This window comes from Poecilia reticulata, chromosome 2 (assembly GCF_904066995.2).
Source record: "Poecilia reticulata chromosome 2, P_reticulata-male-v2, whole genome shotgun sequence".
Taxonomy (NCBI): Eukaryota; Metazoa; Chordata; class Actinopteri; order Cyprinodontiformes; family Poeciliidae; genus Poecilia; species Poecilia reticulata.
The window spans coordinates 5,720,755-5,746,872 of NC_088831.1; the positions used below are offsets into that span (position 1 = coordinate 5,720,755).

The 26,118-nt window shown below is 39.0% G+C and overlaps 1 protein-coding gene and 1 long non-coding RNA gene across 2 annotated transcripts in view; one reads left to right on the forward strand and one right to left on the reverse strand.

Moving 5' to 3' along the window:
* The window catches only part of LOC103474404 (heparan-sulfate 6-O-sulfotransferase 3-B-like), a 28,746-nt gene extending 6,265 nt beyond the window's left edge, over positions 1–22,481 (reverse strand). Inside the window, exon 1 of the mRNA XM_008425326.3 lies at positions 21,500–22,481. Coding sequence (XP_008423548.2) covers positions 21,500–22,041 — 542 coding nt within the window. The 5' untranslated portion in view covers positions 22,042–22,481. The remainder of the gene's footprint in view (positions 1–21,499) is intronic.
* LOC145554904 (uncharacterized) lies at positions 1,617–4,742 on the forward strand. Its single transcript, XR_014090949.1, has 2 exons — positions 1,617–3,602; positions 4,448–4,742. It is a non-coding gene; the product is annotated as an uncharacterized LOC145554904 (long non-coding RNA).
* Positions 22,482–26,118: the final 3,637 nt, after the last annotated feature.

Here is a 26,118-nt window from a genome sequence, read left to right on the forward strand (position 1 = left end):
GCAAATGTCAAAGCTCTCTTGTTACTTTTGTCAGGGACAGCGGCGGGGTCATATTAGGAAGGTCAAGAGTAATTCCTCTTGGATGCAAGGCTGGGGTTACCCAAGATGCCCCCTTTGATCGAGCATTTTATCTCACGTATCATAGAAAATTGGAGGCTTTCCTCAGGCTTCCTCTTGCAGATTGGGACAAACAGCCAACCTAGCCATGCTGGATTAAGGTTCTGTCAGTGGATTATACAGTCTACACATCCTTTTCATACACATTCTTGGATTTGTTTCCTGAAACCACTTTATATATATATATATATATATATATATATATATATATATATATATATATATATATATATATACACACACATAACATTTTGAATGAAGTTCATGTATCATGGACCCTCCAGCTTCTTCCAGAACTTTTTCTCTATGCTTTGTAAAGTTTAGTTTACGTTTTGGGATCATTGTTCAAAATTCAACTCCCTCACAGACACCATGACATTTTCACTTAGAACATCCTGATATCTAATTGAATCCATCTTCCCATACACACCCAGCTGGTTTTCAGTCCCAGAGGAACCGAAGAGGCCCCAAAGTCTCATCATGATATACTGAAAGCAAGGTGTTGTCTTTACAGATGCTTCGTTGTTCTTCTTGTAGACAAACTGCTGGTCCATTGGACCTAAAAGTCTAGTTTTGATTATTTGCTCCATAGAACAAAAGCTCCTTTTGTTTGTTTTTACTGTTCTTATCAAAATAGAGATTAGTGCTTTAGAATCAGGATTGAGTTAAGTTGTTGCTCTTAGTTGCTTAGTATGAACTTTACTATAGAAGCTTTAGGTTTTTTTCAGTCAGTTGAGAGCTTTTGAGCATCTCTTTGACTGTCTCAAAGAAGGCTGAGACCAATACTGATTAAAAATGTGAGCTTTTTACAAATTGTTATATTGACAGTTCTAATTTTGAGATAATCATTGACTAGGCATTTAGAGAGCTTGGTGTTAAATCTGAAAAAAAGAAGCTTGTTTTATTAGTTTAAGTATTCAAACTATCCTTGTGTTTACGGCTAACACCTGAACAATCTAGAATAATGCCAAAACTTTATTTCAATGGAGGTTGAATGTTATTAGGTGCCAACATTGGAGACAAGAACTAAATCAAGAACATGCTGGCAGTCAATCATAAAGCTTGGGAAGTCATTTACACTGGCATATGAAGATTACGCCCCCAGATAGCACACAATGTTAAATCAAAAATAGTTAGAATCGTTGATTTTTGGTTGAAGTCGACAAATGACGGTGGATCAACCATCAAACAACCATCCAATCAAACCGTTGAAACTGTGTCATTGAATCATTGTTGTTTTGTGGTTGAAATCTGATGATTGAAATGCCGAGGGCTGATTAATGGTTGATTTTTGGTTGAAGTCGACAAATGACGGTGGCTCAACCGTCAAACAATCATCCACCTCTAGCCAAGTAACTTAACGTTGAAACTGTGTCATTGAATCAATGTTGTTTTGTCGTTGAAATCTAATGACTGAAATGCATTTGTCTGATCAACATCTCATCAATGTTGAATCAATGTCAGCTGTTTTGCCGCGCCCCTTCCCCTCTCCTCCTCCTCATCCGAGCTCTGGGTCAGAGCATTTTATTACTGAGTGGGGGTTATCATGTTTTAAATTAGGCACTGTAGAGGATAGTCGGTGCTGATTCCTTTCTGTACATTTTCTTACTTGTTCATAACAATTCTCACTGACTGTTTGCGTGGGATATATTGACACAAAACATCTACAACTTACTATACAAGGAGTGGAGCGGTCCACCCCCTCCATTTACATGAGTGGGATGGCCCAACCACACAGCTACTTTGCTGTTGGCTTTTTGGCAAAAGATGTTAATTCAATGTTGAATTATTATTACCAAGGTTGCATGTACGGTTGAGGTCGACAACTGACGGGGGATCAACTATAAAACACACTCAAAAGAAAATAGTTGAACTAACTTAATTGAATTGCTTCTGTAGGTAACAAGCAATACAATTAAGTTTATCCAGCTGAATTTATTAAATTTATCCAACTTAATTTATTAAGTTTAACCAATTCAATTTGTTAATTTATTTTTAACAAATGTATTAAGTATGTTTAAGATAACAAATTTAAGTCAGTCTTACTCAAATCATTTAGTTTACCTCAAAAATGGTAAATAAACTTACAAAGTTTATTTACCACTTTTCCAGTCATTCTGACCACTGAAAGCACTTTACACTAGAGTCACATTCACACATTTATTTAATGCACAGATCAGTTGGGGTTAAGTGCCCAGGGGTCACATTGACATGGGGCAGGAGGGAGCTGGAATTGAACCGTCAACCTTCCGATAACAAGACAACTGCACTACCCAAAGAGCCACAGTGGCTTTCCAGGGAATCTGGCCCTGGTTAGCTTGAGTCATTGTGTCTGACGGGGGATACAAATGTGGTATTGAACTTAATCATTTCAAGTAAAGTCAAAGTGAAAAGTTCCGTTAGGTTAAGATTTGATTGATTGAAATGCCAACATCGAATCCAGTGTGTTTCAGCACTGGTCCTCCAAGCCCTGCAGGTTTTAGGCATTTCCCTAATTCGGCACACATGTGATTGATGTCTGATTAACGGGGTTTTGCTGAAATGAAAACACGCAGGTCAGTTTGCCTTGAGGACAAGGTTTGGGGAAGAACTCGTGATCTAAATGTTCAATCAATGTAAGCTGTTTTTCACACCCCTCTACACACACCACCCACCCCTATATCTCCTCCCCCTTTCCACTCTCCTCCCCTCCTCCTTGGGCTCTGGGTGAAACAATTTTAATTTTAGGTGAGGGTTTTAAATTTTCACATTTTATTTTGTTAAAGATTTTTTTGGCTCTAGTGGCCTTTATTTGATAGTTAATTGGCAAGAAAGGGGGTAATGAGAAAAGGGGGAAGACATGCAGCAAAGGTTGCCAAGGCCAGGAATTGAGCCTGCAACGGCTGTGTCGGGGATTGGGGCGGGGGTGGGCAACTCCAGGCCTGGAGGGCCGGTCTCCTGCAACTTTTAGATGTGTCTCTACTTCAACACACCTGAGTCAAATAATAAGGTCATTAGCAGGACTCTGGAGAACCTGACTGCACAGAGGAGGTGATGCAGCTATTGGATCCAGGTGTGTTCTACCAGGGAGACATCTAAAAGTTGCAGGACACCGGCCCTCCAGGACCAGGATTGCCCACCCCTGGACTAAGGCCTCCATGTGTGCAATCTGTGCAGTTTGTATTATTTTCATCCTGCCCACCGCTCCAGGCCTAAGTATGAAATCCTGCGAGATTTTGTGAGATTTGAGTTTTTAAAATAGGGCGGGGCTTATTGTTTGGTCTGGGAGAGCATGTGGTGGACAAGAAAGTGTAAGGCTGGCTGTTCCAGGTAGGCTTTAAATTGTTGCGATAGTAATCACTTGTTTTTCATTTTTTATTATGATGTTCTTAGGGACGTGCTTAGATGTGTCTCTGTTCCAGAACAGCTGAGTTAGATGATTGCATGACCGTCTGCAGCCATCAAGAAGTGCAGAAGGTTGTTAATCATCCACAGATTAAATCCAGGTGAGGCAGAAGGGAAACACTTAAAACAGGGGTGTCCAAGGTCGGTCCTTCAGGACCTGCATCCTGCATGTTTTAGTTCTCTCCCTGGTTTAACACACCTGGATCATATGATGGCTCGTTAGAGGCCTAAGAGGAACATTGACAAGCTGAAAAGGTTACTACCAGCAGGGAGGGAACTAAAATGTGCAGGATGCAGGTCCTCAAGGACCGACTTTGGACACCCCTGACTTAAAACATGTAAGGTAGGTGAAACACTGAACTAAACCTGCTAATGACTGATTCAGTCTGTTGATTCTTGGGTTGGTAACTGGTTAAACTGAGCTGGTCTCTTATTACTGGTGTGGGATCTTTATCAGCACATGGACATTTTGTAATGAATTTAATAAACTTATTTGGAAATATTTGTAGTTGATTAAAGATTAAACCAGCTATTTGGAAGTTTATTCTGTATAAATTATAATTTTTCCAACTACAGTATAAATCACCTTTTGCTCTATTTTTCTGTCTCTGGTGTGTTAAATAAACCCTGATCCTCCCTGAGTTTTATCTTTAGGTTTTCTGATAAACGGCCTTTATTTTAAATATTGATTCCCTCATTTTAACATGAGTGCAGCATCAGAAATCCTACACTAGACTGCAGCTTCATAGGTAAATGTAGTTGTATACATAAACATTAAGATAAATATTAATTTAATAGTGAGTGTACATGGGGAACTATATGGTTTGTATTTGTTCTCAGACCTGTAACCAGTACATTGTTTAATCTTTCAATGTCTCAGAACTTTTCACATGTTTATCATATTTCTAACCAGCACCTTCCTCACTTTTATTTTTGTGTTTTTCAGCCGTTGCTCTGCAGTTTGACCAAAAGCTGACTCTTGAGGTCTGCAGTAAAACTGTCAAGAAGTGGCTTCATTACACGCCAGAATGAGAGGAAGACATCGAAAGGAATCAGTGATGCCAACCAGAGTCAAACTGGGGTTACCACAACTTGTACTGTTTCCCTGGTTCATACAGTACAGCTTAACCTCATGGACTCTGTTCTTCTGCGGACAATAGACTGTTATTCTGACAGTCAAAATGGAGTCAAATATGTTTAAAGATCTGTCCCTCTTTTCTTAAATAAAATGTTATATCAAACCTATGTTGGCATTTTTAAACTTTTGTACACAGTCTACCCATAATCTGCCAATAATATAGTGTTTAACACCAGTGAAGAAACTTTTAGTGGTATGTTATTATGCAGACCTATCAGACCTAAAAATGTACATAAATCCTTAGCTTTCATTCAATATGAAATCAACCCAAATCTGCATGTAGATCCACATTCAGATGAAGGTTGAATCAATGTTAATTCCTAACTGATTCAATGCAACATCAACATAAATATGCATGTAAATTGACATACACATGATGGTTGAATCAACATTGAAATGTCAGTTATGGTTGAAACCCTAACGTTGATTCCACATACAAGTCACTGACCACTTTCAATGTTTCAATGTCAGCGTTCAACGTTGATTCAATGTTTCTGGCTGACATTGATCCAATGTTGTTTCAATCATTCTGTGCTATCTGGGCCATTACTAAAATAATCATTTGCAACAGCCATAACAATTACAAAACAAACCATGTCTGTTTCAAAGTATAATTTCCTGAAGCGTCTCACATAGGTAAGAGTGCAACAAAGTTGACTCTGTTGAGTGCAACATGTTACTATTGACACACATTGTCATGAACATGGTTGATTTTAGTGCTTCAGCATTAGCTTCTGCTAAACACCATGATGGGATAGTGCTTAGCGTTAGCGGGACTAATGGGTATGATTAGTGCTTTTGTGGTAGCACTAAAGCACTGGAGTTTTTAGTATTAGTGGGATAAAATTTTATGATTAGTGCTTTAGGGTTAGCGCAACAAACTCTTTAGTTAGCGGCACTGAAAATACAGAGAAAACAGTTTGTAGCTTAATCTTGAATGCACCATATGTATGCACTATAATAAAAAGAATAATGTGGGACCTGCTATTGAGGTAAGAAAAAAAAGCACAAAGGGTATAAACAGCTGCATTTAGTTTCTCACAATCTTAGAGAATAGGATAACCTTTACGCTAGTTTAAGTTGAGCCTAACAGGGTACAATATTTCCTGCTCATGTGGCCTGATACTATACATTAGAAAAAGATGATATTGTATTTAAAAAGTGGTCAACAACTGCAAGTAGTTTGTCAAATGTTAATAGTGTATTTTTAACTCAGTTTTGCTAAAAGCATGTAAAAGCATCTGTTTTTTCACCTATTACTGCCCTCTGCTCTTGAAAGGTTTGGGGCTTTTTTTCATTCTGGTCCCTCCGTAGTGTGCTTCAACGTCTTTTAACTGAAACTTGGGGGGGAGCATTTTTAGAAACCTCTGAAATCAACCTTCCAAGCGAGACTTGCTTGAACGTAGCAGACAGTGGAGCGACTGTCACAGAGTGCATTGTCTGTCCAAACATCACAGTGTCAGTGAGATCATGCCCAAGCGTTCCCAAATGCAAGGTTAAATCAACTGGTCGCATTTTGCTAGCGATCCATCGAACGCCTCGTCAGTAGCCCGTCACCTTTCCCCACACAGCAAAGCTGCAAACACTATCGATCGCTTTCTCTCCGACTCTCGCTGATTGTCTCTCCCTCGCTCTCTAAATCACCATCAAAAAAAAAAAAAAAAAAAACTACAGAGGAAACTCACAGCAGCAGATCAATATCTGCCTTGTTAATTCACTCACTGCCATCAAGGACACCATCAGGCTCACGATAAAAGCCTTGATGGAAACTATTTATACTGCCGGAGACGCAGTCCGCACAAAAACTACGTGGATCGACAACAATCTGATTTATTTTGGCCTTTGAAATGCATGAAAACACGTCACGTTTCTTCTCGGTTGGGGGTGTAGGGAGGGGTTCTGAAAAATAACTTAATTGCAATGACTCAACCTCATCCTTATTCAATGAGTTCTATGCATCAAGTATCCACTTTCCAAGCTCTTTCAATCAGTAATCTGCCATGTTTGCACACCTCAAGGCCCAGGCTGAGATAGCCAGAGCTTTAAACAATGAAAAATGTAGGTAATATTTGCCTAGTGACCATTTCCTTTACATATAAGATGCTTTCAGTCAGTCTGCTGACAGAGCAGGGTAAATTAAATGAACTAGGTCCATTAAAAATTGAAATATCTTTGTGGTGGGACAAAGTAAGCCCACATGAGCAGATGGTCGTAGCTCCCAATGCCGACACAGAGCTGTGAAACAAGTATGTGGATTTCAGCTTGAAATATATTGACTGATTGTAGTTGGATTTTATTACCTCACAGCTGATAAACGATCAGAAATGAAGACTTTATTGCTCCGATTCTTCAATTTGCTGCACCTCTGCATATTTCTCTCATTCATTCTGTACTATAAAGTATGATGGCTTATTAAAGCCATTGCAGATGGTAAATTTTCCGCCCCCAAAAATTTTGAGGGGGGTCAGAATCTTTTAGAATAATTTCAGAAATCTTCTAGAAAAAACTCGGACATTTCTGAGCTCCAAAAGTCAAAAATGTTCTATTTTTGAAATTCAAGGAATTTCCAAAAGTTAAAGATTTTCGACTTTACGAGCTCAGAAAAATTCTGAGATTAATCTCAAAATTTGAGTATTTTCCTTATAATTTTTTGACTTTTCAAGCTCAGAAATTTTCAAGTTTTTTTTTTTTTTTATTATTTCAAAAAAGTCTGAATTCTCACTTTTTCTCCGAATTTTGACTTCTTTTTTTTTGTCTTCAGAATTTACTTTACTCTCCGAATTCTGACATCATTTTGAGAAAACAAATCCTCTCCCATAGTAAAGACCTGGTTTCAAGTGTATACATGAAACTTGGACACAATATCCAGCACATTTTATGTAAAAACATTACAGGAAAATTCCTGACTGATGCTTCTGAACTGGATAGAGACAGATGAAGTCTTCTGGCATCAGTCTTCAGACCAACAGGTCAAGCGAGATCCATTTTCACTTGTCTAATTTCCTTAATGGAGTAATTTAATTTTCCCATGACAAGTACAGGCAGAACGATCTCCATTCCCATCTGTGCACAGCAGGCTTACTAACAAACTAACACACACACACACACACACACACACACACACACACACACACACACACACACACACACACACACACACACACACACATATGAAACAACAGCATAGCAGCCTTTCTTTTATCCTTAATCAATAGCACACTTTCTCTTTCTAAAACATAACCCAGCTATATGAAATGTCAGCAGGAAGCACTGCGTGGTAACGTGTAGAGAAATCCAGATTTATTGGGAGAGCGCTGATGAGAAAGGGGACCAAAGCCGCACGGCGATCTTTGCCGGTCCCATAAACGAGATGCTATTTCAGGCCATAAAAGCAAACGCCCCGGGGATGCTGGCGTAAAAAAGCGAAGGAACCCAAGAAAGGAACCCCTCCGGAAAGACACGACGTCTGGGCAACCTAAAGCACCGAGACGCTTTTTTATTTTAAAGCTGAAAACCAGGCGACTGAAAATCTTCATCTTCATTCGTAAAACCGAGAATCTTTCTGGTGGCTTTCTTTCGTTTGGTTGTCAAAAAGCACGCCCACGGTATGCACAGCATCGAAGACAACCCCCTGCTAAAAACAATCGGCAGCTTGAAGCTTTACTCGCTTCAGCAACTTAGCTTTAACCTTTGCTTGGTATCTTAATCTTTACGGCTTGGTGAGGTGTCAGCTGGTTCGCGAGGTTCATGTAGATATAGGAAGAATAAACGGGAGACTGTACACTGCAAAGGTCACATCTACCCACACACAAACTGCAGGAAAGCAGGCCGCTGGTTTGAAACGTGTGAATGCTGCTTCTATCACTGATTATTCACCTTTAACATCTTCTATATGTGTATTTCCCACTTTCCCTCGTCATATTTTCACATTCCTAAGTATTTTACCTCAGTAAATGAAAGCAAAACCAATGCATCAAAAATATTTTCATGTCCCTTAAGCATCTTCCCGTTTTGTAACATTATATCAACAAACTACTTAAGAGGATTAGGCCACTGTAAAATGTATTTATTTATTCTTTTTTTCAGAATTCTGACATTAAACTCAAAATTCTGACTTTACTGTTAAAAAGTATGTTTCTGACTTTGTCAGAAAACTTTAACAAACCTTCATGTATCGTTTTGGGAATTTTTGTGGCAGACCAACACAAGGTAGTGTAGTTTAAGTGAAAGGAAAATAATAAATGGTTTTCAGCATTTTTAATGAAAATAAAAAATCAAATTGTGGTTGCCCTCAAGCAAATGAAGCTGATGCAAATGAACACTTTGTCTTTTTTTTTAAGATTTGCTTTTTAATGACAAATTCACATGAATGGAAAAGGTTTGATACTGCACAGTATTTTTCTTTAGTTAGCGATGTTTCATTTCTTCCCCTCTTAAGGTCACTGTCGTGAAACATGACAAGGAACGTTCTTGTTTTTGTTGTTGGGAATAGCTTGAAAATGTTTTTTAAACCAGCTTAATAGAAAAACAAAAATGACCTAAAAACTCGAGATCTTTCTTCAATCAAGGCAAAAATCCTTGACCCTACAATAATTAGTTGCATGCTTTACAACAAAATATTCTCATGTAAAAAACACAAGAATAAAGAAAATAATGGCCCTCGATTACTTTAAGCTTGGGCTCTACACAGTGAAATGAAAAGTTTGAAAACTTTTGGTTTGATCAGCACATTTTAATGAAGTCCAGACCTAAATCCAGTTTTCAAATCTTCAACACTAATGAATAATTAACAGAGGCTCTCTATCCAATCTGAGTGGACTATGTAAAGCTGGTAGAGACGTACCCCACAAAACCCTTGTAGCTGTAATGTGACGCAACATAAAAGCTAACCGTACTGTATACTTTAAGAGTTATTGCCTAGTTTTCTTTATAGAACGTCTAGCACAGGTTTTGGTCGCCTGCGATGTCTGATCCACAAAACGTTCTGCAGTCCTGGTCCACGAGTTCAAAATGCAAATCCGGACACCGGGATTAGCACTCTTCGTTCCTCCTCCCCCCCCTTCCTTCGAAGCATTACAAAACCTTTCTTAGACTGCTCCTAATCCCAGCAAGAAGTGTGGAGATTACTAAGATCCTCTGAATATCTCTGACATCGCTGTGTGCTGCAAGGAGTTAGTTTCTCTTGCTGGGTTTATTTGATAAGTGTCTTTAGTCTTGTCCCATATTTCGTCATAGGATTACGTTTTTAAACAAGATTTTTAAAATTCTATTTAAACAAGAAGGCTTCTTTCTACTGACAATCTGCGGCTTTTTTTTATTCTTGTTTCTGTCATTATTATGAGATACACTCATTCCTTACTCTGAAGAGAGAGCGTAACATCTCTTAATTGTACATTATTCAATCCAATAAAATAAACAAGGAAAAAGGTCAGAAAAGTTAAAATGATCACTTGCTAAAAAGTATTAGGGCCATGTTCAAAGTCATCCTGCTATAGTATTTTCATATAAAAAAGGGGTTTCCATCCACTTGTATTATCACATTTCCTTTTATTCGAAGGCATATAGGATTTTTTTCTACTTCCTTTGTTTTTGTTTGTCCCTTTGTTCTCAAGTGACTAAAATTAGATTTGGCAAAAGGGGACTTTAGTATTTGATGTCTTTGTGAAATCTATTTTTGGTCACAAATAGTGATTACTACAATAGTAGCTGTAAAATGTTACAACATTACCCCTAGCCGGTGAATTAGCTATGAGATTTTGTTTCCATTTGACCACTCAAGATATATATATTTTTAGAATTATGAACAGATATTTGTGTAGTTAATTATTTCAGATTTTTTTGTACGTTTGTTTGTTTGTTTGTTTGTTTGTTTGTTTTAAAGCACTTTTTAAATTATTTCATTTACTTAGGAAAAAAGCTATCCAAACCATTATTGCCCTGTGTGCAAGAATATTCCCCCACGCCTCTGGTCCTAAAAACTGCCATCACGTCTGCAGCACTATCACAATCAGATGTAACTCTGGAGTTTGACTAGGCCACCCCAAAGCGTTTTTGTTCTTGGTCTGTTTTTGATGCAAGTTTGCTTAAGTTTAAGATTAAAAACTGATGGGCAGATATTCTCCTTCCTTCCTCCATACTATGACCGCCATATTTAATAATTTGGTTATCCTTTTTACCTATCTTTTTTTTTGCAATTTTTGGCATATCTTCCAAAGAAATTCATTTTCCTCCCAATACTACACAGACTGACTCTTTTGGGTTTTTGTAGTTCTAGCATATATAAAGTTAGCGTATTTATAGTGTGGCTAACTGACATTTAAGATAGCTAGAGGAAAATAGAAAAACACAATGTTCTATTAAATGTATTTTATTTTCTAGAAAGAACAAAAGTTTATCCAACAAATCTCTAAATACAAGAAATCCTTATTGGGTTAATATACAAATGTACTTTTTGGTAATTTCATTCAGAAAAAGTTAATTCATTTAGCACGCTGTTATGCCTACATATTAATCTATAAAGTATATGATTTTGACATATAAAGTGTAGTAAACATGGTAAATGTTTTCTTTTTTACATATTTTTTTTATGCTGCAACAGACGGCACTAACAAGCTGGTGCTTTAACACGCTGCCCAAATAGGAACACCAAATGTCAACACCTTATCAGCAAAAAGCTGACGTCATTTGCCCCGAATCCACCCGTAAGCCAGGGTTGTGTGAGGAAACGAGTGTGAATATACACCAAACACTGAATCTTTTTAATCTTCGTCAGCCTACTTTTCAAAAAAATCTACATCTTCACCTTGACCTAAAAATACAATTCTCAGGTTAAAAGGTGATAATAAAACTTGCAAGATCCACAATATAATTACATTTTTTTTATTATTATTTTATTTGAATACCTGTAAGAGTCTATACAAAATTATAATAATGAGGACAATAGAGTAATTTAAAAAATGTGTCACATACAAATGACTGATTTCAGAAAAGCTAAACAAATAAAATGCTGCCGAAGGTCATTGCGGTCTTCTTGTCCTCTAAGCTAAAGAAGACAGCAAATACAATTTTGCCTACTCTCAAAGTTGATGTTTTACAGTGTTAACTTTTAACCCACAAAATAAGACAGTTTTGACTGTGACAATTACTGTTTAAATGATAAAAATGTTACTAGGAATAAGAACAATGACCAACTGACCTGTAAATAATATCCATCCACAGTAAAAAAAAGTCCTCCAAAAGTTTGGAGGACTTTTTACAATATCTTAGCAAATGATATGATCGAAATTTCAGCTGTTGTCTAAAAAAGATGCTAAAATTTTAGATATCTACACTTTATTTGATGAGGAATTTACCAGTAGCTTTCTTGTTGGCAATTATTGATTTTTTTTTTTTTTTTTATCCTGGTGTCATTTTTACAATTTATTATATTTATGTCTCCAAGTGGGACCACCACCTCCAGGAAGGTTGGGTGTTTTATAACCTGGGTGGATGACAATAGTGGAGATTGGACCATCCTGGTTTCTGGTACCATAATCTGGCTCTTAGGACTTGGAATGCCACCTTTGGTTGAGCCATGCCAGGTAGGTGTGTGTGGAAAAACTCTTCAAACAGTTTGGTCTCTTAAAACCAACTCCAGGAGTGCAGAACTCTTTTCTACTCCATAGGTGTCCAGGTAAACTGGTCTGATGAGTGAGGGGATTCTTACAGACTTCTGGCTGATGCCTCTGTGAAATCCTGTCTGGTGAGCAAGAAGATTGTTTCCTTATGGTTTTGAGTTGCAAAAGGGAGTGTTTTGACTGTTCATTAGCTAAGATTACCTAGTCTTGTTGGGGTTTCTGGATGGTGTCTTGCCAGGGTGGCTATCTAATAATTCTGTTGTGCTCCTGCGTGACTTCAGAACCTGAGTAGACTATGATGGAGTCAGCTAGAGTGGTGTGCCAAGGAGGAAAAGCCTTTCTAATCTGAACCTGAGCAGCGTTTTGGTGTTGCACTTCTTTGATAGCTTTGGGACGTGTTGTAACGACCAAAACATTCGAGGAAATGTAGTACTTGATACAAGGCCACCTTGGACCTTAACGTTATTTTGAGGTTTGGTTTTATCGGACATACAGTGTTGACTCTTTACAATTCTTTTAAAGAAAGAGTAGAGGTGTCAACTTATCACCGCCTGCTTGAGAGTTTAATCCGTTGGTGAGAGAGGCTGCCCTACCGACCTGATGAACCCAAATGTGACGGTCAGCTCAGATCGCCTGATCTATAGTGTACACCTTCAGAATAGTTAAACCCATGTTTCTAGGTTATCTTCAGTAACCTGGCATGGCTCACCCAAAGGTAGCATTCTAGTGGAGTAGAGAACAGAGTCAGTATGTCTTCCAGGACCTTTGGTCTGAAGGTCATTGGTTCCAGTTGTGTTGGTGATAGAAGATGACCATCAGGACAGGGAGTATTTATGGGCTTATTTAGTGCTTGGAACTCATAAAACAGCAGACAAGTATCAGGTGGCCAGAAAGACTACATCCAAGTCAGCTGAGGTTAGTCAAGTATCTGATTAGGAGCCCTGCTGGGCTCCTTTCTTTGGAAAATTCCCTTTGGAGATTTTTTGGGTATGCCGAAAAAATCTCCTGCTAAGGAGTGCATTAAACGCTGGGCCTCAAGGGCCAATGTTCTGCAACTTTTAGATATGTCTCTGCTTCAACACACCTGAGTTAAATAATAAGATCATTAGCAGGTCTCTAGAGAACTTCACTGCACTAAGGAGGTACTTGAACCATTTCAATTAAGTGTGTTGTATGAGGGACAAATCTAAAAGTTGCAGGACACCAGCCCTTGAGGTCTAGAGTTGAAAGCCCTGGCACTAGTGACAAAGGATATACTTTGTGGCCAAGTATCTGCCAGAATGAGCTGGAGAGTTTAGTTGGGCAGAGAGATGTCCAGGATTCTCTCATTGACCTGCTACCCCAATCTCTGATTACTGGAAGACAAGTGACAGAGGATGGGCTTTCATTTTATTATCTTTCTGTATTTTAAAACTGAAACCTTTAGTGCTGTTGTCACCCCGGTTATTATATTCTTACCAGAAGAATAGCTCGGACCTTAAGTACGGTGCCTTTTTTTAAAAGTACAAGTACACGCTGAAATCTGAAATAATGAGGTTCATTACAAGGTTACACTTTCTGAGTGCCCCATAAGAGGCCTGCAGCCGAGATTAAGCGTGGCAGAACAGCGACTGAAGCAGGTTTACCGTCTGGTCTTACAACAATTACATTACCTGCTGTGATGCGAGTGCTGTAACCCCATGCTGAAAGAAAAGTCCTACAAAAGCAATTAGTTAGCATTCAAAGACGCTTCTTCTGGGTTTTAGTTTAGATTTTTTTCACAAGTTGAAAAAGAACTTATGAAGATGGATAGATGTAAATGGATAAAGGAAGGAAAGAGCAAAGGAAGACACCAGCTAAAGAAGACTTAGTTACAAATCTCTTAATCAAATCTCTTTACTGGCTTGTTGGTGTGCTCTGTAAACAAGATTCACATACCGCATTAATCTAACAAGCTCTCATTAACTATGGAGCTCACGAGTGCTTGTCCCCTTCCAGTTCTTCGTCGTTATTCCTGCATATCAGAACATACTTATCTGTCGAAGACACAACATAGAACATTCCCAGTGCAAGCGTGGAGGCACTTATGTAACATTGAGCAGTTGTCTGCGTTTTTCACGCTTTCATTAGTGGTGGAAGGATGTGTAGGAGAGAGGTGATTTCAAGGTGACTGTAAAGTGCATCTCTAAAGCAGACAGATGGAGTGTCTGTGTAACGGATCAGCAGGAACGGGAACATACACCAAATGTACAAAATATTCATCTTTTCCTGTGATGGCGATTGGTTTAGGTAAAAACCTAAAGATCCCTTCACGGATTACTTCTGTTTATGTTTTCTTGCCACGTTGAAATATTTTAGCTTTCAAGCATTTTTTTAATATTTAAGAAAAAAAGTAGTTTAAAAAACCATCTGAAATGGTAGCCCTTTTCCAATAAATGAGAATAAATACTCCCACCATTAATTTTTTTTTACATATTTAAGGCCGCCCTGCATTTTGTATTGAATCAAACACATCATGCGGCCTCGATTTTAAATGAAAGAAATTAAGACTTTTTAAGAATTTGAAAACTGGATTCTGCATTTAAACAACTTGTGTTTGTCTGATGTCAAAAATCTGATCTGAAACTCAACAATGCGTCCACTGACAAACAATACCGTCCTACATTTTGTACTCCTAACATTCTGTATGCAGTGTGAAGAGAGTAGTGAAGAATTTGTGGGTCATCCTCCCATAAGAACCCCTCCGAGGCCCAGATATTTCATTAGTTGATAGATGGTGAAGAATTAAGCAAGCAGCAAATTTAGACAGCTACGCATATTTTTGTCTATTAAATAACCGTCCCGCAGAAACATTATGGCCACAAAAATATAAAGTTTAAAGTCTACAGCATAAAATTATACTACACAAGACATTTTTACTCACCTTTTTTGCTTTTTTATTATTAGAAAATGCAAAATTTTACCACTTTATGCCCTAAATAGAAGGTGGAACTTTTTTTTATTAATTAGTATAATTCCAATAGAACCATAGATGTAGTGTTTATTGATCTGATCCCGGGTCATCATCAAGATTTTAAAAGGTTAGCTATAAGACGAGAAGCTGGGATGAAACAACCCCCTGTGTGTTTAAATCGTTGGACCAAAAAATGCTCATACTTTCCATCATTTTGACAGTTTAGTGCAACAAAATGCCAGTCTCCTCATCCCTTAACCATAATGCTTAGCCCTATACTTCCAACTATTGTCACAAAGTACTACAATGTCTTACAGATGGTCTTTGAAGAAGTTGTGGGTAAACAAGTGAAAACTCCAGATGGCGGTATAAAGAAGTCTCACGTCTTATTAGTAAAATTACTTTTAGCAGACTCATGAATCACACCTTTCTATGCACCCTTAGAGAGTTCTTTCAATTTTTATATATTTATTTAATTGGTTAAACAAAATCTGTCAACTAAAGCTTATAGGGAGAAATATAATGTCTATTATTTCAAGTAATTAGAACAAATAACTAACAAAGCAAACTAACGGTAAACATGGTGACTGAAGAAACCAGGAATGATCAGCCTATCAAAAGTAGATTTTTGACCAATTTGCGGGTGATGACAGTCTGAAACATGGAGTCTGAAACTGACCACTCACCAAAAGTTTTAACTTCATACATTTTACATATGATTAGAACTGCCAGTAGCTATTCTACTAAATCAGATAGAACTACAGTAGAGATTTGTGGATTGAGATACTTTAGTGTCAGAAAGGAGAAAATACAGTATAGAAGTTGGTTTTGTTGTGCAAACTTTTGCAGCAGAGAAAATAAAACAATCAAGGCGAAAACAAAGTGAATAAATTAGTAAGTTAGTTTTCTCCTTTTTGAGCTTTTAAACTATCTGCCATGGCACATATAGGATTTAAAAATGTTGGGAATCCTATATGTAGGAATCCTTGAAAGACTCAAGGTAGAAATATTTCCAGTTTAGAAATGACATAGAGAAGCTACTGCTACATCTAGCAATGCTAATGGCGGTAAAGGCTAAAATTGCTTGTAAAAATATTTTTAACAAGTCCCCTAATCAAATATTTTAGAGTTTTTCTTCACTTATTTTATTGAGCTGTTTGTATCTTCAGCCTGCCTTTCCAATTTACATAAATTGTCGATATTTTTTCAATATCGGTAAGGGTTGATGAACTTGAACTGATGAGATGGATAATGGAGAACAGGGCAGGTGCTCTGAAATATGCATCAGCTCCTACTCCAGAGAACATAAATAGGCTTAAACCTAAGAATTCATTGCAACTTATAAATATTATAAATTTAGAAAGTTCCATGTGATCGTAAACAACCTTAATTTGACAGAAAATCCATAACCCTCAACTCATGTTTGATGGTTTTCCAAGACCTGAGCTTTTACAGGCCTTCTTCCCTTTACGCTGTGTAAATAATTTACCAGGAAGAAACAGGGAATCAACTGAATACTACATATTAATGTATCACAGTATAGTTTTATATTATACAATATATATAGATTGATAGATATCCCATAAGCCTCTGTTTTAAAACTGTATCAAAACTTTCTGGATGTAGCCTCAAGACAAGTGTGGGCGGTCTCCTTCCCGTTCATGTCTGAATGCATCCTTCTTGCTATATATGCGACCTGTATAAGATGAGGTATCCTTTGAGATAAACGTTTTGTTGTCAAAATTTGGACCGAGAAAAATGTCTGAATTCACAGTTGTCTTGTAACATCGGGTAGAGGAAAACTTGGTGAACAAAAACAGCATTATGGAGACAAAAAAAAAAAAAGCATGTCTGCAAACATGCACACTCATGCACAAACTCGGCTCAATTCCCCACGCTGCCATCTACGTCTGTGTCACAATCCATGATGGACCTTGAAGCGACAGGAAAAGAGCCTTTCAGTACCGACTGAGCCCGGTGAGAGCACGGATCATCCCTATGTGGCCCTTACTAGGCAATCTTAACCTTAAAAGACCAGGAACCTTCACCGAATTGTTTTTTTTTTCATGTGAGTTATATATATATTTTTTCTGCTTATTTGACATTTCTGTCTTTAAAGCTGTACAGTCAGGAAACCAAGTGGGCATCATCCTCGGGGAAATCAAAACTCAGAACAACAGATTTGTGACACAGGTCGCCTGGCAATTTCTCAGGAAACGACTGAGTTATGATGCATTTGGCTCAAATTCGACACCCTCCTTTATAAAACAGACATATTGTAAATGGAGGAATCACTATAAGTGCTAGTAAACAGATTGAGATCTGTCCTTGAGGAAACCGCTGAATCTCTCTGAGGAGTCAGCCCTGTGAACTCCTTATGGTGCAGTAATAAAGGATGTTTCACTCCAATATCAAATCATCTGAAATATAAGGCAATCCTGAAGGAAAGCCTGTTAGAAGCAGATGGTTCTAAACCAATGAAATGGTTCAAATCATTTCTATGTCTTTAGAATGTCCTAGTCAAAGTGCAGACCTGAATCCAATTGAGAATTTGTAACAAAATTGCCCAAGAGTGGATGTTTTCTGCCTATACCTTTTCCCAATAGTTTTGTCAAAATAACGACTTCATTTCCCGATGGTTTTCTTGAGATAATGAGTTAATCTGGAGAAACCAACCAACTCCTTAACTCAAAAAAACTGGAAATTATGTAGTTATCTTGAGAAAACCATCAAGAAAATAACTTATCTCGAGAAAATGAGGAAAAATGATATGCGCTCTCGTTTTCCGTATGTAACCAATACTTTGTGCTGATAGATGCACATTATATAGAGGCTGTCACTTGAAAAAATGCAAGCAGTCTTGAGGAATATTCACTTATCAACACCCACATGTGCCAGTTGAGCACTTACTTGCTCTGTGAAACATGACTCTGAATAAAATGCACATTTGATTCCATCTTTAATCACGAACTCAAGGCAGCCAGCAGTGCTGTTCGTTGATGACTGCTGTTTTCCTCTTGTCCAACAGTATACTGAATGGACAAGTGACGGCTGGAGTGCTGTTGACTCACCCACGGTGTTGATTTTTAAGACACCTCTTCAAAACTATTTCCAAGTGTTAAATTAAGTCTGACGGCTGCCACTTAAGGCGGCAAATGGATTCCTGAGGATTCTTTAAGGCCCTCCTTGGTCTCACCGACACACGTCGGTGCTCTCAGCAACATATGGAGATTTGCTCTCTGAACCAGCTGCAAGCCAAATTGGCTTCGAACACATAAGCCACACACCTCAGAGGACCCTGTCGGCTTAAGTGATTTATTCTCTTAAGATTAGCCATGTTGCTGCTGTAATTACAGGAAACTGAAACAGACCTTTCGGATCAGCAGAAACCTTTTTTCCTCCTGGCTGGTCCCCGAATGCGTTACAGGCGACTCTCCGGTGCTGACATGTGCTATGCTTGTTAACGCCGCATCTTTATCACCTTTTTACCCAGCTATACTTGCCAATAAGGTATCACACACCCAATTTCCTGTTATGTGACTTTATTTGGAGTCGTCTGATGTTTTTTGTTTCCAATAAGGGTAAATAAGATAAATCTTGTGTAAGACCTGCTAAAACTACCAAGACAAACAGAAAAAAACGTATAATTTATCATGGTAAGTGAAGCTTCTGATTAGCTGAAGTAACATAAAAAACATGTTTTGCTGTTTAAAGAACAGATATCACCTGCCCAATAATAACAGTAATAATACATAAAGTCAGATTTAGGGAGTTGTAGTCCATCTTTAAATTGGCACAAAAAAAAAAAACATTTTGGGTATTCAATGTTGGCTAATGGTAAAAAATGGTTTAACTTGGAAAATTTTAACCAGTAATATTTATTTCTACTTGAATGTTGGTACAGTCAAAGACACAAAGTAAACTATTTTTACAGGGGAAACAATGACGACTTAAAACAATAAGCTCACTTTTAATTCAACAGGTAGAAACAGCTTTTCCATCAGATGCCAGCTCCAAGGATTTTTAACATTTTCTACTGTTAATTTTAATAAGCCAAACCTTGAACATCTTTTAAAAGTAGCTGAAAATTGCACATGAAACAGTGAATTAGGAGGAGGCTTTGTGTTTTCATCCAATAGTTTTAATGGCAACTGTTGAGAATTGCTTCATTTTTTTTTCTAATTACTTCATTTTCTCTTTTTTTTTATTTTCATTTTGTTGGCATCTACATGTGTTGGTGCATTTAAAAACATAAAGAAAACCAGCTTTTTCAATTGAAATTCTAGAAACTGACATATTTTTTATGTCTAAAAAACCTCAAAATAATATTGTACTAATAAAAGGAAGATTTAGGCTGAAAAATAACATCCAGAAACGACCTTATTTGCTTAATGTTACCTTTTGATTTGACATGTTTAAAGATAAGACTTATATTTATTTTATGTATTCATTTTTTTACTTTAGCTGTGTCAGTTCTTGATGTTGGTGGACTGGATGTCATAAACAATAGGACATTTTGACAAAAGTGAGATTTTTATTGCAAAAATGAAAAGGGGAAAAAGTCCATCACATATCAAATGGGTGTTTTAGTTACATTCATCAGATCGTGATCTGCAGCTCTCGCTGGAGCGGTTCGCGGCCGAGTGTGAAGCGGCCGGGATGAGGCTCAGTGCCTCCAAATCCGAGGCCATGGACTTGAGCCGGAAAAAAGGTAGAGTGCCTTCTCCGGGTCAGGGGGGTCGTCCTGCCTCAAGTGGAGGAGTTTAAGTATCTGGGGATCTTGTTCATGAATGAGGGAAGAAAGGAGCGGGAGATCGACAGGCGGATTGGGGCAGCGTCTGCCGTGAGGCGGGCGCTGTACCGGTCCGTCGTGGTGAAGAGAGAGCTGAGTCACAAAGCAAAGCTCTCGATTTACCGGTCGATCTACGTTCCCACCCTCATCTATGGTCATGAGCTTTGGGTCATGACCGAAAGAACGAGATCAAGGGTACAAGCGACTGAAATGGGTTTCCTCCGCAGGGTGGCTGGGCTCTCACTTAAGAGATAGGGTGAGAAGCTCGGTCATCCGGGAGGGACTCAAAGTAGAGCCGCTGCTCCTCCACGTCGAGAGGAGCCAGTTGAGGTGGCTCGGTCATCTGGTAAGGATGCCTCCTGGACGCCTCCCTGGTGAGGTGTTCCGGGCACGTCCCACCATGAGGAAGCCTCGGGGAAGACCCAGGACACGCTGGAGGGACTATGTCTCTCAGCTGGCCTGGGAACGCCTTGGGATTCCCCCGGAGGAGCTGGAAGAAGTGGCTGGGGAGAGGGAAGTCTGGGCCTCCCTTCTGAAGCTGCTGCCCCCGCGACCCGACCCCGGATGAAGCGGAAGAAAATGGATGGATGGATGGATGGATGGATGGATGGATGGATGGATGGATGGATGGATGGATGGATGGATGGATGGATGGATGGATGGATGGATGGATGGATGGATGGATGGACTTATATATCCATCCATCCATTTTTGCATATTCACTTAATCGTTGCAAGGTGACCAAGAGACAAATCAATCTAAAAGTGATGATTTTGGACCGTCGGAGGTAGCTAGAGTACCCAGAGAGAACATGCAATCTCCATGCAGAAGGACCTTCTTGCTGCAAAGCAACAACTCTACCAATTGCGTCACAGTTAAGTCCCCCCTCTGACTCTCTTATACCTCCAAACTACAACTATAACTGCATTTAATGACATAAAGAAAATCAGAAAATGTGCATTCAATATAGTAAAGTATTTGTGGCACAAAATTGAGCACACAACTTATTTATTACATTGTCTCAAATGCTTTTTTTTTTTTTTTTTTTTTTTTGCTGAGTCATTGTTGCATAAAGAAAGTTGCAATTTGAACAAAGGAAAGTAAGACTTGCATATTGTTTTATTATGCTAATTTTAGGATTGTTTTTTTTCTCCTTGTGTCTCCCTTCATTGGAACATCTAGTTACCCTAAAAAACATCAAAACTGTTTGAATTTAGAATTGGAAATTGACTTTCTTATTGTGAATTAAAACGATAGGAAGTCAAAGTGTCACATTATTTTAAAGTGAAATATTAAAAAATAACCTCTAAATACCCCTATCTGCACTGGGATAAAGTGAATGAATGCATCATTCATTTTACATTCAAATTACAGTTTGACTTGTTTTTAATTTTTCTTTGCACTCTTTAAAAAATTAATTGAAACTGATAGGACAGATCAATGCCTGCATATTTGGCTGCTTACGCACTGAATTGTTTGTGCGCCTGGCTAATAAGAAAATCAGAGTGTGGTGCACTCACTTTTTGTTCTTCTGGACATTCTTCTTGTCCTTCTTGTTCATCACAACCGGCACGCAGCTCGTCAGCTCCGTCCAGTCGGCGTGCAAGCCGCAGCTCCAGCCCGTGGAGAACCGGGAGAAGAGCCACGACTCGGCTTTGCCTGGCCGGTGGCAGGTGCACTTCCTCTGGCCAGGCATGCAGTCGCACGGCTGCTCCAGCTGGATGTTTTTCACCAGGTGCCTACCGAAAGTCGTCCCGCCGGTCTTTTGGATGTGCAGGAACACCATCACATCATCCCCTCGGATGTTGAAGTCGACGTGCCTGTCCAGGTCCCGCTCCGTGAAGTTGAACTTGGATGTGATTTTGGCCGGGAAGTCCTCGTCCGCCTCCGGCTCCGAGTAAAGCGAGTCGAACGCCGGCAAGCGCTGCTGGACGAGCCCCTTCTCGTCACTCCTGAAGCGGCAGGTGTTGCTGTCCGCCGGGCACACATACTGGTAGCCGATCATTAGGAAAATGACCGCAGCAATGGGGATGAAAATGAGTCTGCTGAACTTCTCCTCCATGGTGGGGTTGTCTGAATCACGCCACCGGCACAAACCTGAACGTGATGCCCGAGTCGCGCGCCTGTCGCCCCGGTCTCATCCTGCACGTTCAGCCTGGACTCGCGATGCTGCCGCCAGCTGAAACTGAAGCCGAGGTCCCAACATGAACACTTCCAGCACTGGACTGGCCTCGTCCCGCACCAGAACACTTCACTCAGCAAACTTCACGCTGTCACTAAAGCAGCGAAGGCTAATGAGGCATGTTTCGCTTTTTAAAAGTGACAAACTGTCAGCGGCAGTCTTTTGCAATGCAACCGGGACGGAAACGATTCATCCCACCGTTCAAGAGCGTCCGTGCTCGGCTGACCTGCCAATTGCTGATCGGTATCTGAGCTGGTGGCTCCAACGTCAAGCTCACCAAAATCAACAATGGGAGTTCCGGTTTAGACTTTCTAAATAAAACGTGAACTTATTTAGTCACATTTTCTTCCTATCATTTTTTTTATGACATATTTTTTGTAGTTAAAAGAAATGAAAAAGAATGACGCAACATTTGCTTGTCGGGTAAACTGAAGGTGATCTAATCCCTTTGATCTGTTTTTCTTCCAGAATATTACCAATCACCCTTTGTTGATATAGATGGCTTATGTAGGTTCTATAAAAGTTTTTAATTCATATTCTGCTTTAATAAAAATACAATTATTTTTAAAAAGTATTTAAACATTTTCATATTTTGTCAGATTACAACCAAAAATTCAGGATCTAAAGCAATATACAAACTCAAGGTAGCACTTAAGAATAAAGTGGTAGGAAAAGGAAACATTATTTTCATAGAATTTTATGGGGTATTTTTGTTTTTGTTTTTTTTAAGAAAAATAAAAACAAATATGGCATGCAATAAATTAAACCCAGTCACACCAACCACCTACTTAGTAAATTAAGTCCACATTTTTAGCTTCAGTAAATCCAATTCTTTTGTCATACTTCTTTCTGCTCATTCAAAAATGTGAAATACCAGAAGAAAAAAACTTTTTAAAGGGTTTGGATTAGGTCGATTTTGCATTTATTTTTCTGCGCAAGTAAAAATAAATAAGGCAGACACATTGACTAAGTTAAAGTTGTCTGCATTTTATTTTGAAAAGCCACTCGTAGCATTTTCGGTGTGGATTTAGCTAACTTAACCCAACATCTGCCCCGGCGAGTCCATGACGCAACGGCTCCTCTAATCACACACACACACACACACACACACACACACACACACACACACACACACACACACACACACACACACACACACACACACACACACACACACATTAAATGAAATATCTGGGGAATAAAAGCTTGCAGGAGTAGTGAGATTTTCTTTAATCTAGGAATTGTTTTGGGAAGCACAAGCAGGATTTTGTAAATGATATACATGTCAACAGAATTTTTGTTCAATTAAGTCTTTTTTTGCAAGTACAAAACTATATATCCATTGGTATATTGTTGTTTCTTTTATGCCGTTTGGTTTTAACTTTGTGCTGTTTGAGACATAATGTCTCAGATCTAAGTGAGGACAAGTGGAGATGTTATAAGCAGGTCTCCACGGAGATCAGGAACAACGTCTCTCCATCATTTAGTTTCCCATGCTGCCGTGCTCCAAAGCCTCAGGGTGAGCACCAGTCAATTCATTTCAGCACCATGGACAGATTCCAACATGTCAAGTCAATAATTGGCACCGTATGTGAGGGAAATGTGCAAGAGCGCTCGCAGTCACCATCCCACATAGGTTTCCCTCTACCACTGATACAGATTGACTCGAGCTTTTAATGGAGATCGAGCGAAATTTACAGCATTGTGTGGACAGCAGAGGCTAGAACTAAAGGCATTTTAGTCGTCTGTAATGGATTTTCTTTAAGCCTGTGCTGATCAAAAGCTTTTGTTATTTTGCCTAAGATGCCCTCCATCAAGGGATTTAACCAGGCGGCACTCTGGTGTGCATTGTATTCAATCCTCTTTCATCACTGAGTGCTCTTTGCCCCCTCCTCCTGACATTGACTTAATCTGTATGGGAGTTTAGTCTGTGCCTTAATTTGTTTGTGCCATCCTCTCACATCCTGGGAGAAGCCGGGCGTTGGCATGAGAGGAATCTGTTATGAAAAGCATCACAATTAGAGGCATTTCCTAAAGGTCAAGCTGAAACAAAACCATTGGACTTTGCCAAGGTGATGATAACGTCTTATGTCAGCATGCACTTTACCTGCAGGACCTCGTTCAAGAATGATGCAAAGCTCACTTTGTGGAAAAGAAACTGCTTCTTTTTTTTTTTTGCCTATAAAAGTCAGAGCCCCAATGTGAAAGAGACTCCATTAATGTTCCGAGCAGTGAGGCGAGACTTGTGTTGTTCTGGTTGTGCAGCAGGGGTATTTACAAGGTCCCCGGCACTCGGTGCATACCGCACGCCTTTATGAGAAATAACCCTCAGGAAGTGCTGACTCTGCTGGCCGCGGCAGTGAGCGGCGCTCTGAGAAATGAGACTGAAAATTTAGCAGAAATGATGATTGGATTGGTGCGGGGTTTCTGCTAATGCGTTTGAGTTCTTTTCCAATTTCAGCAGCAGCAACGGAGTCGGGCTGATGCACCAACAGATATGTAGGTATTTTATAGTGACTGGAATTGGTATTGATCCGAAAATGGTGTCCACAAGGTCGAAGAAAGTTTTCGCCTGCGCAAGTCCTGATAGGCTGTTTGATTAACTACATGAAAGACTCAGACAATTTTGGTCAGGAAGCAAGAAATTAAATGCAATAATCACTGTTGAGCAAAAGAAATACAATTCTCGAGTCAGTGCAGTGAACAAAGCATTCGGTTTCATTTAACAGCTTTGGTCCATTCAAAATGTCTTTGCTGGACTTTTAGATTTTGACACAAGTTTGACACACTTCTACAGTCTTCATATCTAGCAGCTTTTCAAAAAAGCTGTAGATTTTATATTTCTATTATTAAAATCATTGGAACTTAATAATCTAATTAAATTAACCAGAATACGTGCTCCTTTTAAGTGGGAGACAACAATAAGACTGCGTAAATCATAAAGATAACATCACAACAGTAGCAATTATGAATAAACAATAATGTTGTAGTGAAGAAGGCTACATTTGAACACCCCATATGGTTAACCCCAGCCATGACTCAACGTTAAATAAAAAAAAAAATGGTTCAGGTCTCCATTTTGTCTGCAAATATGCTCTGACTAGAGCGCTGAGGGTGTCTGCTGGGATCAGTCAGTGGTACTGGAAGCTGCTAGGCGCCAATGTTTAGGTTGGTGGTACATCTCAAAGTAGAACATCACACTGCCTCCACAAGCCCATCTGCAGCTCCACAGACCCATATGCAGCAAGCTGTGATGTACCGTGTGTTCAGGCACCTTTCCATCATAGCGAGCATGAAGATTTCCATTTATGTAGGTCATTAATGTAGCAGCTGACTTGTGGAAATGTCTCATTAAAACCCTCCTTCTTTTTGCTTTCTGTTTATGCATCATCCAGCTCGCACACGTACATTTATTTAAGCGTCTGTGTGTAGCAACAAACAAATCGACCCGTATCCCGATTTGTTCCCATTCTGTTTCCATTTCATACCCTCAAACAAACCATTATGCACCTACAGTTGAAGCCAGAAATTTACATATGCTGAAAAAGAAGACCAATGCTCTAGTTGTCACAATCTAATATCAAATTAAGCTAAACCTTTACTGTTTTAGGTCACATAGAATCTTCAAAAATCTTTTTTTTGAGCTAAATCTGTTTGCAGTGAGAAGAATAGTCGTCTTCAAAAATCCTTCTTTCCAATAGGTACCTCAGAGTTTTTCTCTAGATGTTCAGCTGGAGCTGAAAACATCAACTGAGACTAGACTCACGACAGGGTCATTGGGTGGAGATTAAACTTCATTTGTTGTTTTCTATCTTTCACGATAGAAAATGTAGCATTCATCTGCTGTTCTTGACGTCCAGGAATTTCTCTCAAAGGTGAGAGATCTACTTGTCTTGCTGATGAATCCTTTTACTTGGGATCCCAGCCCTGCTTTCAGGGCATCCAAGTTGGCGGAGT